This window comes from Corvus kubaryi, unplaced genomic scaffold (assembly GCF_017639235.1).
Source record: "Corvus kubaryi isolate FWS band 111438036 unplaced genomic scaffold, C.kubaryi_AGA036_p1.0 37052, whole genome shotgun sequence".
Classification (NCBI taxonomy): domain Eukaryota; kingdom Metazoa; phylum Chordata; class Aves; order Passeriformes; family Corvidae; genus Corvus; species Corvus kubaryi.
The window spans coordinates 203,481-215,491 of record NW_024581021.1 but is presented as its reverse complement, the minus strand read 5'-3'; the positions used below and the strand labels follow the sequence as shown (position 1 = coordinate 215,491).

Sequence of the window (12,011 nt, the reverse complement as noted above, 5' to 3'; positions counted from 1 at the left end):
CAGCCTCTCCTGCCCCTCTGTTCACAATAAAGTTTTCCTGCATCCAAGTTGTGTCTCTTTGCCTCTTTTTCCCAAATCACAAAGACCCAAGGGCCTTGGCCAGCTGAGGAACTCCAGGTACTTCCTCCCTGTTCAAGAGTGAATATTGCCCCCAGAGGAAAATAAAGAACAAATGAAAACCAGAGAGGCTTTTGTGCAACACAAACAGGGGTTTATTGTCAGAGAGAAGAGCAGCAGTGGAGCACAGGGAATCCAGGCAATCGCAGGGGCAGCAGGGGATGCAGGACTCGTGCTCTGGGAGCAGGGCCTCGCTCAAGACCAGGATACAGCAAGGGGATGGAGGGCTCAGGGCATTCCCAAGGGGATAGGGGGCTCAGGGTATCCCGAGGGGATGGGGAGCTCAGGGCATTCCCGAGGGAATGGAGGGCTCAGGGCACACCTGGCACAGGAGCTCCTGCCCGGTGTCCCCATGGCCCGGGCTGGGCTCCAGGGCTGCCACTGCCCCTGGGGGCTGGCACTGCCAGGGGGGCTTTAGAAAACCCCACAGCTCCCGCAGCGGGACCTGCCCCATCTCTGGAAGCCGGGCAGGGAATAGCCCAGGCCCCGGGAGGAGAAGCCGGAGCTGTAAGACCTCCCGCCATTGCCAAAGGAGCCCCCATAGCCCCCGAGGGAGCCCCCATAGCCAATGTCACCTCCATAACCCAGGGAACGGCCGTAGCCAAGGGAGCCCCCATATCCAAGGGAGTCCCCATAGCCCTGGGAGCCCCCATAGCCCCCACAGCTTCCCAGGCCAAAGGAGCCCCCATATCCAAGGGAGCCCCCATAGCCCCGGAAGCCCCCATAGCCCTGGGAGCCCCCATAGCCCTGGGAGCCCTCATAGCCCTGGGAGCCCCCATAGCCTGAGAAGCCCCCATAGCCCAGGGAACCTCCATAACCTCCAGAGCCAAAGGAGCCCCCATAGCCTGAGGAGCCCCCATAGCCCAGGGAGCCCCTGTAACCCCCAAAACCTCCCAGCCCAAAGGAGCTCCCGTAGCCCTGGGAGCTCCGGGAACTGAAGGAACGCCCCAACCAGGCTGGGCCTGACGATGCCACAACGCTCTCCTGAGGGCAGGTGCTGAGGATGGGGCCCGGGATGGTCACCACCACCGGTGGGGGCTGGATCAGGGCTCTGGAGTCGGGGCACTGCTGCACACAGGGCTCGTTGACGCTCTCGGCGATGGGCTGAGGGCAGGTCACCCCACAGGACTCGCTGGAGCAGGACATTCTTCTGTGCTGGGAGGCTGCAACACACACCAGGAAACAGATTTCAGATCCTGAAATTTCCACCTGACTCTGCCTGTGCTTTCCAATGGAAATTTTGAGGGTTCAGAGTTCATTGCCTTCCAAATCTGACCTTTATCTGACCACAAAAATAACATTCTAGACTCTGCTGTCAGGATCCCTGAGATGTCACTCACAGATGAAGACATCTGGTGTAATCTCTGGTGATTCCTACACTAATTATACCGTGACAAGTCTCCTTTCATCTCTTTATAAATTTATTAAGAGCAGCTGAAATCTAGCAATGTATCTATAGCAAGTTAAGAAGTTTCAGATACAAACCAGCAGTTTTTATTGTTTCATATTCCTTCTCAAGTAGCCCTCAGCTTCCAAACCAGAAAATTTACCCTTCTGGAAGAAATATTCCCACAAGGTGGGAATGATCACTCAAATATTTTTATAGTCACGCACTGGAACTAAAATGCCTGGGAAATGGTTATTCCAGGTGGCATGGTAAGAATTTACCTTTTATTCTCTAACAGCCTTCTGAGACCCACGGTTTTTAAATCTACCAATCCATAACATTAATGAATTGGATGGGAAAAAAGGATAGAGAAGGATAGAGGAGTTCAAATTGGACTTACCCTGTTCACCAAGGCGAATAACTCTGGAGATGTGGATGGAGAGGCTCCGAGTCGCGACAGCTTTTATACATTTCCCAAAGTGCTTACAGGGACGAAACACCCTCCGTGCCTCAGGTCCCACACAGCAGCAAAACAACCCTCACATGGAGGGATTTAATTCTGCTGGCTTTGCACTGCCACTCCCCACGCGCAAAAATGGGCGTGAGACGATGTCAGGACAGACTTGAGGGCATCGAGCTGGTGAATGATGAGATAGTAATCCCCATCATGAGCATTGGCTTTAGGTTCGATGAGTTCAAATTAATTAATTTATCTGTCTTTTTAAAACGGTGGTTTTTAAGTGAATCCTGTGAAAATCCACGGAAGCTGCACAAAAAGAGGGAAACAGGTATCAAAAAGAAAGAGAATATCAATTATCTCCAAATGCTTGAGAAACATGAGGGGGTTTAAGATCTGTTTGCAGCTCAAACGCCACTAATTACTCGTGAATTCCAAGGTGGGTTCCATTGTGCCATTCCCTGCTGGCTTTGGAATGTCATGGAGGCAGGGACACTTCGAGGATGTTCCAGATCCTTCCAGGACGATGAGAGGCTTTATGAACACTCACTGGAAACGCGTATTTGGTGTGTTAGACACGAGCACAGAAATGTCAGCACCCAAAGCTTGGGCAGGAGCGCCGATTGAGAGATGTGTGAGCTGAGGGCTCTGTGTCATGAGGTGCAACTTCATGGACAAAACATTTCCAGGTGAGAGTCCAAGAGTAGAGATTTTAGAACACCAGTCTGACACCACTTTTTGCAGAACATCGATAGTTAAGCCTGAAAATTCAGGTAATTTGCAATCAGGTTCTTTTTTCTCTCCTAAAATTTAAGGCATTTCAGCAAAATGCTGCCTCATACATTAAGAAGAAGCTGCATTCAATAGTCCAGACCATGGACTTGTCATAATCACCCACAACACATTAATACTTAATAAAATAAAGAATTTCATATCAGGAGTGAAAATCAAATCATTGCCAGATGGAAATTATTAATTAGAGGCTGATCAGGGAATCAAGAGGAGTGACATTGGTTGGCGTATTTTTAAATTATGCTGTTTCATAACAAGGGAGCTCCTAACTCAGAATAAATCCTCATAACTCCTGGCCCTCATTTAATAGGATAATAACAGAAATTGCAAGCACTGACTATTAATGAGTATTTGTGAGGCAGCTTAAAGTCATTATCCTCCAGGTACTTCTCATTATTATCAGCAAATCCTGATGACACTTCACAAGCAGAGCTATTTTACAATTTAGAAGTAATTTATTGCCTCTCTTTTGCAATATTGTAAAATTAGAAAACAATTGCAAGAGGAAAGAAAAGAAATAACTGCAGGATGTTCCAGACTCATCCTAATAAAATTTATTTTTATTTTAATACTACTTTATTAAATTCTCTCTTTTTCTATAGTGCTCGGTACTTTGGGGGTGGGGGAAAGACAATCATGATTTTTAATGTGTTTCTAACTGAACTTCTGGAAGTAGAGATTTCAAATTAAATAGTGACAAGTTTGGAATTACCTCCAGGCCAAGGCCTATTCTGGCTGTACCAATTTCTGCCTCTTTGGGGGCAACTTTTATAGATCCCTACTCAGCTACAAGGAGAATTTGTGTCCTCTCAGAGCCAAAATTTTAGGTCCGGTTGGGTGACCTTCACCTGGTGAAGGTGGGACCACAAAGGGCTTCACACCATGGAAGTACTTCCTTGACCATTAAAATGTCCCATTAAAATGGGACTAAAGTAGGACTGGCTTTAATCGATGTCTCCGTGGCCACCCTTCAGCTGCAAGTTCCTCAGAGCCCCTCAAGTTGCCCTCAGAGGGAGCTGATTGCCATCACCTGTTGCATCATACCCACACAAGTTTGGGAGGGACAGTGCTGAGGTGACAGAATCGAAGCACCCACTATCGCGTTGGTTTTGTAATAAATGAGGATGAGAGGCACAAAGGGTGGCTTTGAGGAGGATATAAAAGCTCAGATCACCCTCAGCCGTGCATCCACTGCTCTTGTTCCCATCCCTACAGCGAACAAGGTAAGTGGTGTCACTCATCCTCATAAAATCTAAATTACTACATAAAGTCAATGGGTCTTATTTTCTGTTCCTCTTGGCTTCTGCCTCGCTGGTCTCACACTTTTGAGTGAATCTTTGCCACAGGTTGCTACAGATTTATTTCATTTATCCATCACAGAATTTCTGCTCGTAAGGATGATCATGGTGAGGGGAAGGTTAAAAGTGGACTTCATACAAGAGTGAGATTTCTTTGACAGCATCTTTGAATTTATCTGTTTCCCTCTGATATTTCAGACACAGAGCCAATGCTTAATAATTTTAATTCATCTCTTCTCAGCCAATTTAGCTTAAAAGTCCTTTCTTGGTGTGTATTGCAGCCTCCCAGCACAGAAGAATGTCCTGCTCCAGTGAGTCCTGTGGGGTGACCTGCCCTCAGCCCATCGCCGAGAGCGTCAACGAGCCCTGTGTGCAGCAGTGCCCCGACTCCAGAGCCCTGATCCAGCCCCCACCGGTGGTGGTGACCATCCCGGGCCCCATCCTCAGCTCCTGCCCTCAGGAGAGCGTTGTGGCATCGTCAGGCCCAGCCTGGCTGGGGCGTTCCTTCAGTTCCCGGAGCTCCCAGGGCTACGGGAGCTCCTTTGGGCTGGGAGGTTATGGGGGTTACGGGGGCTCCCTGGGCTATGGGGGCTCCCGGGGCTATGGGGGCTCCTTTGTCTCTGGAGGTTATGGGGGCTCCCGGGGTAACTGGGGCTCCTTTGGGTGGGGACCTTATGGAGATTCCCAGGGTTATGGGGGCTCCTTTGGGCTGGGGGGGTCCCGTGGTTATAGAGGCTACTTTGGGTTAGGAGGTTATGGGGGCTATGGGGGTTATGGAAGCTCCCTTGGATATGGGGGCTCCCGGGGCTATGGGGGCTTCTCAAGCTATGAGGGCTCCCAGGGCTATGGGGGCTCCCTTGGATATGGGGGCTCCCGGGGCTATGGGGGCTCCTTTGGCCTGGGAAGCTGTGGGGGCTATGGGGGCTCCCAGGGCTATGGAGACTCCCTTGGATATGGGGGCTCCCTTGGCTACGGCCGTTCCCTGGGTTATGGAGGTGACATTGGCTATGGGGGCTCCCTCGGGGGCTATGGGGGCTCCTTTGGCAATGGCGGGAGGTCTTACAGCTCCGGCTTCTCCTCCCGGGGCCTGGGCTATTCCCTGCCCGGCTTCCAGAGATGGGGCAGGTCCCGCTGCGGGAGCTGTGGGGTTTTCTAAAGCCCCCCTGGCAGTGCCAGCCCCCAGGGGCAGTGGCAGCCCTGGAGCCCAGCCCGGGCCATGGGGACACCGGGCAGGAGCTCCTGTGCCAGGTGTGCCCTGAGCCCTCCATTCCCTCGGGAATGCCCTGAGCCCCCCATCCCCTCGGGATACCCTGAGCCCTCCATCCCCTTGCTGTATCCTGGTCCTGAGCGAGGCCCTGCTCCCAGAGCACGAGTCCTGCATCCCCTGCTGCCCCTGCGATTGCCTGGATTCCCTGTGCTCCACTGCTGCTCTTCTCTCTGACAATAAACCCCTGTTTGTGTTGCACAAAAGCCTCTCTGGTTTTCATTTGTTCTTTATTTTCCTCTGGGAGCAAAACTCCCCAGGGTGCTGAGGGAGCCTTATCAAAGGATCTGCCCTTGCTGCATGTCTTTAAAATGTGGAATGGGAGTTTAATTGTGGTACTCAACACGATGTTGAGGAATGTTTGTTTAGCAATTTAGCCGTCATTATCTTCCCCGAGGTTCTGAGTAATTGTTCTTGCTCTGAGGATTTCTGGTGGCACCCGAAAGGCCCCTCAATCACCACATCATTTAGCAAGCAATTAAAACATAATTGCAGCCTTTCTAAACTAGCAAGACAACAAAGGAAGAACCAGGCCTAAGTTTTTATTTTATTTGTTGGGTTTTAAATGTTCTGCCTGGGTTTGTTCAGCCTGAAGAGGAGAAGACTTGGGGTGACCTAATTTCACCTTCCAGTGTCTGAAGGAGCCGACCAGAAATGTGGGAAGAAACTGTTTCCAAAGCCCTGGAGTGACAGGACAAGGGGAAATGGGTTCAAATTAATGGAGAGGATGTTTAGATGGGATATTGGGAGCAAATTCCTCCCTGCTTTGTCTGTAAAGCAGCTTTAGCTTTCCCACCTCTTTCCCTCCCTTTGTTGTTAGCCAGGGGTGATTATTTCAAATTGTTCTTCCAGAAATGAGACAAAGGGAAAATATTCCCTACCAAAAAAAAAGGATATTATTCATTGCTTATATTTATCTGCGATTAAGTCCTCAGTAATTAGCGTCGTCTAACTTAAATGTAGATCTGCCTGGTACTCACAATTTATGCACAGGCAAATTTCTCCCAGAGAAGGCTCCAAAGAGGAAGAGCGAGAAGGAACATTGCAAACCACAAATTGTGATGCACCATCTATTTAATGAGCAAGAAGTGGAATTTAAAAAAAAATGTACAGCGTAAGAAAGCAGAAGGGTTGAATATGGATAAAAATTAATCACCCATTTCAAGGCAGTGCTTTACAGCTGGACACCCAGCAACAATCGAGTGACATTTTTCACCTCCCTGATACCACAGAAAGGCATCGAATCAGAAATGCCAAGCTCCTGCAGCCCCATGAGCTCAGGGCAAAGCTGCGGGGGGTCAGCAAGCGAGTGGGCACGGGCTCAGTCCTGCATCCGGATCACGCTTTCCGTCTCCTGGTTGTTCCTTCCCGGCTGTCCCAAGGCTTCCTCAGGGCCCACAGCGGTTGGAGCGCCGGTAGGACCTCCCATAAAGGCCCCCCAGACCAGAATATCCCACGCTTCCGAGCCCTGAGGAGCTGCCCGAGTTGATGGGGACCCCCCCGGCACTCAGAGCATCCCCGATGGCCGCGGACGCCGAGGATCCCACGGTGGTGTTCTGAGGGAAGGAGCTGAGGATGGGCCCGGGCAGGGTGACCACCACAGGCGAGGGTTGGATCACGTAGGTGGAGTCCTGGCACTGCCGGACGCAGGGCTCGTTGCAGCTGTTGGCCAGCGGGGTGGGGCCGCAGGAGGTTGGGGCACAGAGGTCGTAGCAGGACATGGCTGTGGGGTGCGAGTCTGGAACACAGGGAAGAAGGGAATACAAGGAACAGCTTGTAATTAGTCACGTAATTAAGCTGCTACGGTGATGGAGAGCACAAAGGACTACGTGGAGAATGGAGTAAAGGGTTGGTGTTGGCTTGAAAGGAGATTTCAGTAAAGCCCAAACCTCTCCACACTACAAAGGGCAGCTCCACCTCCTCCTGAGCAGCTCTGAGAGCTCCTTTCCCACCACACTCCTCCCGCAGCTCTGAAATAAGTGGGGAAGTGAGGACCAGGCTGTCAGAAAAGCAGGGAAAAGCTCTGCCCCAAAAGAGGGAAAAATAAACAATTCCTCAGCAAGTAAAAGTGAGGAGCAGAAATTTCACCGTGAGAGAGGTGAGGACCCGGCACAGGTTGCTCTGAGCAAGGGAGTTCAGGGAATTTCCCTCTGGAGACACTCAGACCCTCCTGCCCTGGAGTCTCCCTCTCCGGAGTCGTTCCAAACCCACTTGGAGTCTTTCCTGGGTCACCTGCTCCGGCTGACCCCGGGGATGGACTGGGAGATCTCCAGAGGTCCCTTCCAACCCCAAATGTTTTGTGATTCCATTCTGAGAGCCGAAACCTCTGCAGGGATTCCCCACATCCAGCTGCTGAGCAATGCCCAGGCAGAGGTTGGAACCCCTTGGAACCAAAAGATTTGGGTGACGCAAATGCCAAACGAGGCTGAATCCGGGGTCAGAGCACGAACAACCTCCACCCCTTCACAGAATGTCCCTCCCTGGAGAAAAAGCTGCTTCGAGGCCTCCCCTACAATTTTAAAGGGCACAAACCTTGCACTGCTACAGACAAACAGTAGAAAAAGAAAATACAAGACCAACAACAATGCAGGACATGGAAAAGTAGGAAACAGATCAAGACTTACCCTTTTCTCCAAGGAGAATAAAGCAGGAGTGATTTTAGCTCCTCTGACCGGGCTGGTTTTATACCCTGGCCCAGAGAGCCCGAGGACCTGAGACACAAATTGTGCTTGTAGCCCATTACCAGGCAATTGCTAACGATTCCTCATATGCAAAATACGCCCGGCAGGGGATTTACTTTTCCCCTCTGTTTGTGTTTCTTGCCTGGATTTCATTTCCTCCCTCTAATGTATGCATTCCTCTGGAGAGGTTTCTTTTATCCTCAAATCTTACAAGCCTGGTTAATTCCCGGTCAGAAGCTGAATCATCTGGGTTACTCAGGAAATTATTCTGCATCCTAAGGAACCATGACACAGATGAATAAAACCATCAGGAAAGATGCAGTGAACTTCCCTGTGAAATCCCTTTGCCTCTGCATGGAGGGCATAAGTTTTTGGCACATCTTGCTCTGAAAAGGGCAGAAAATTTCTGTTTCTGCCTCAGAATTTTGCCCAATTCCTCTCAAACAGAGGAAATAAAGGAAATAACTTCACTACTGAAAGCATTTAGAGCTGATCAAACTCCACCACTCTCAAAGGTATTGGGAAATGGATTATTTGAGGGAATAGATTTTATTTTCTTGACTCAGCAGAGAGGGTGAAAGAGGATCAGCAGCCTGATCTATTCCTTTAATATCAAAGCACCCCACTTCCATGATGGAATCTGAGACACAATTTGGGAACTGAGTGTCCAAGTCCTTCATCTCAGGAGTCTCCAGGTTGGGTTTTCTCCCTCCATCAAACTCCAGGACAACAATTGAGGTCAAATGGAGGATGGCTGGGAATTTGAGGCTGCTCAGAGACACTCAAAGCCTTGCCCAAGCTCATCTTTGGGGTCATCAAAGACACCAAACCCTTTTACATCTGCCACTAAATTATTACTTTCCCCTGCTAGGCCTTGCACCATTATGCAAAATTGTTCCCCAAATTAATAGCAGTTACTTAGAGACGTTTGTAATGTTCTTGTTCCTTTTTTTCCTCTTTGAAAGCCAATCCTGGCTTTCACTTTGCACGTCTCAAAGAGCACCTCAGTGTGCAGCAATTCCAGTTCCTTTTCAAAGGCAATTTCCAGATTAAAAAGTAATTGCAGACAATGCAGGAGCAGACTGAAGGGCAGGGCTGAACATTCCAGTCGCTCCTCATGTTTAATCTCCCAGGCAGAGACAGGCAAATCAGCCCTGAACTGGGAGTATCTTCCCCAACATCTCCTGGGAAAGAAACCCTGGTTGGAGACTTTTGAAGAACAAAAGTGTTCCAAGTTCCCAAAACATTTCCCTCGACCACTCAGACATGCAAATGGGGAGTGAGCAGCAAATGGGCAGGGATGGACTCTTTGAACATGACCAGGGGTTCAAATGGGTGGCCAAGGTTCCTGATGGATGTCACGAACTTCCTCACCAGCTCCAGCTCTTCTAGCTTGCCCTTGAAATACAAATCAGAATTTGCACAATTCCAGCCATGAGTCACTCGATATCCCCAGTTTGGGATGACCCCCACCAGTGACACGATGGATGGAAACTCTCCTGGCCTTTAAGCTTGACCAGACTTTCCCAATGTTCTCACTGCACACAGAAATGGTAAAGAATTGGTTGCCCAGAGCAGCTGTGGCTGCCCCATCTCTGGAAATGTCCAAGGCCAGGTTGGACGGGGCTTGGAGCACCCTGGGATAGTGGAAGGTGTCCCTGCCCGTGGTTTAGATGATTTTTAAGGCCCCTTCCCACCCAAACCATTCCCTGATTCTCTGGCATTCCTTTATAACAATAACTAACTATTGACTCTAAGAGTGTAGTTTGAAAGCCAACTCATCAAAAACCACAGAGAAGATAAAAAGAGCCCCAATTCTACTTCCTAAGTCCCACTTGTCTGGCTGGCTCCATCTTCCCCTCCCTGGAGCCAAAAGCTTCAGGATGTTGCTCATTGGAATATTACAAGGAGCAGCGATCCAAAATCTCCTGGGCGCTTATCAAGGCTGAAGTTGCACACTCAGGACTCCAATTAAAACTCTTGCTGCCACGGCAGGGGCTGCTCCCAGGTGTGTGCCCAAAATGCCAGAGAGAAGAGCCAATTCCTAAACAAATCGGATTTTGACTCATCCCCACTTTGGAAGGTGGAGTTGGCATGATGGAGTCGGGAATATTTAATGGATGCAAACGGAGGAGATGAAAGCGGCCTCATGGATCGTGGGTTTCATCCGTGGCCAGGATAAACCCCTAATAAACATAAACCAATTTCCCTGCTGGGAACCCGACCAAATGCAAAGCAAACCAACAATTCCTGCAGGGACTGCTTAATAAAGGTGCAGGAATGGCTCAGATCCTCCAGGCAGCCCCAGAAAGCCATAAAAGCTCTCCAGAGCCTTCCTGCCTCTTCCCTACTCCCTGTAAACCCAGGAGATGCTGCAGCTCTGGCTTCAGCTTTTCAGAATTCAGTGTTGAAATGGATTTTCACTGACAGCAAATATTTCAGGGGACTGCGAAAACATCTCGTGGGTTTATTTTTATTTCTGTGGGACCAAGTTGTTCCAGCTCTTCAGAGAAAATTCTTCCCTGTGAAAAACATTCTGTCTAACACAAAAATCCCACTCATATTCTGCAGCACTGAATATATCACTTTCTAATTGACTTCAAACCCAGCCACATTTCCCTTTTTTCCTTAGAATTGTGCTTTACTTGTTGCCACACCACATTTTAACCCAAAAAGAACATTTGTGACAGGAATGAAGGAGGGAAGTGACGCTTGGGGATTGTCTTTTATTTTGTTTTGTAAAGCTTGCTGCATATCAGATGCTCGTGATGTGATTTCCGAGTGCTTGGAGGAAACACCCCAAATTTGAGGGGAGTTTTTTTGCAATCTGGGAAGGAGTTTGGTTCAATTAATGAGAAGGGAATTGAAAGGGTAAAGGAAATTAATATTGTCATGAGGAATATCCACCTTAACATGTCCAAGGCACCTTCTCAGCAGTGCCTCAGTCACAACCCTTTGGAGCCATTGACTTTTTGGAATTCATCACCTTTGGTCAGGGAACAGCTTTGGCTGAGATGGCAAAAAATATTAAATTAAGCATTTAATCCAGACCAAGCTCCTCCTGTAACAGAACATCAAACTGCCAACTTTCCACTGTCTTTTGTTGTTTATTAAGGAAACCTCTTCCTTAAAATTAATAATTCTTTTGTTTACCTCCTTTAATTTCGTTCCACTAATGACTGCAGTCAGTACAACCTCATCAACATCTTTAATTACAGTTCAGCCTCAGTCTGGACAGGCAGACAAAGACTCCAAGCAAGACTTTTCAGAGATAACAGGAGTTTTATGGGCTGACAGGAGACTGAGTCATCCAGAGCCTTCAGGGGAAGCTTTCCAAACCTTCTTCCTTCAGGGAGAAAAGCTCTGGTGTCTAAACAGCACCTTGATCCCGGCACAGACAGTCCAGGAGGAGTAAAGCAGTGCCTGATAAAGCTCAGCTCTGCCAGACACAACCGCTTAAGAAAACACCCTAAGAAATGGTTAGAACTAAAAATTCTTTAAATTTTAATCCTTTCATCTCTTTATCCCAGACTTGTTTCCCATCTCCTGTCCCAGACTTGTTTCCCAACCCAGCAAATTCCAAAGGCTCATTCCCCTGCAGGAGCACTTCCCGTCCTTCTCTGCCTCCCCTCCCAGACTCACCAGGGGCTGAGCTCAGCTGCCTGGAGATGCTACACCCAAACAGCTCCAGGCTGTGCCCAAAGGGCTGCCCCATTTGCTGCCTCTCCCTCCACTTTTTTCTTGAGGCATCTCAGCTGAGCTCCCAAGTATCACATCTTTAAATATTCCCTGTTTATGTCCCAGCAGGAGACACCCATTGCAGGTGAAGGTCGTCCCTTTCTACCTTTGATAAGGGGTCTCAGGCTTGATTTTAAACATTTTCCACCACTGGACTCAGACTCATTCTCCTTTGAAGTTGGAATTAATTATTTGCGTCATGTTTTCTGGAAGTGGGGACTTCCAAAGGCACTGGAAAAGGGGCTGGGAGAGCAAAGAAGGTCAGGCAGACTCGGGG

At 49.0% G+C, this 12,011-nt stretch overlaps 3 protein-coding genes across 3 annotated transcripts; 1 reads left to right on the top strand and 2 right to left on the bottom strand.

Moving 5' to 3' along the window:
* Nucleotides 1–194: 194 nt before the first annotated feature.
* Nucleotides 195–2,011, bottom strand: LOC121661083 (scale keratin-like). Its single transcript, XM_042020849.1, has 2 exons — nucleotides 1,905–2,011; nucleotides 195–1,280 (listed from the first exon to the last, which is right to left on the bottom strand). The coding sequence occupies exon 2, from the start codon at nucleotides 1,261–1,263 to the stop codon at nucleotides 532–534; it is 732 nt and encodes a 243-aa protein (XP_041876783.1). The 5' UTR covers nucleotides 1,264–1,280; nucleotides 1,905–2,011; the 3' UTR covers nucleotides 195–531.
* A 1,856-nt stretch (nucleotides 2,012–3,867) lies between these two features.
* Nucleotides 3,868–5,516, top strand: LOC121661072 (scale keratin-like). Its single transcript, XM_042020836.1, has 2 exons — nucleotides 3,868–3,976; nucleotides 4,333–5,516. Exon 2 carries the CDS (start codon nucleotides 4,350–4,352, stop codon nucleotides 5,205–5,207), a length of 858 nt encoding a protein of 285 aa, XP_041876770.1. The 5' UTR covers nucleotides 3,868–3,976; nucleotides 4,333–4,349; the 3' UTR covers nucleotides 5,208–5,516.
* Nucleotides 5,517–6,371: 855 nt separating this feature from the next.
* On the bottom strand, nucleotides 6,372–8,030 carry LOC121661078 (feather beta keratin-like). Its single transcript, XM_042020845.1, has 2 exons — nucleotides 7,940–8,030; nucleotides 6,372–7,053 (listed from the first exon to the last, which is right to left on the bottom strand). The coding sequence occupies exon 2, from the start codon at nucleotides 7,034–7,036 to the stop codon at nucleotides 6,704–6,706; it is 333 nt and encodes a 110-aa protein (XP_041876779.1). The 5' UTR covers nucleotides 7,037–7,053; nucleotides 7,940–8,030; the 3' UTR covers nucleotides 6,372–6,703.
* Between the last annotated feature and the right edge of the window lie 3,981 nt (nucleotides 8,031–12,011).

Coding starts and splice junctions, on each gene's coding strand:
- LOC121661078 (XM_042020845.1), bottom strand. CDS start 7,036: ATGTCCTGCTACGACCTCTGTGCCCCAACCTCCTGCGGCCCCACCCCG.
- LOC121661072 (XM_042020836.1), top strand. CDS start 4,350: ATGTCCTGCTCCAGTGAGTCCTGTGGGGTGACCTGCCCTCAGCCCATC.
- LOC121661083 (XM_042020849.1), bottom strand. CDS start 1,263: ATGTCCTGCTCCAGCGAGTCCTGTGGGGTGACCTGCCCTCAGCCCATC.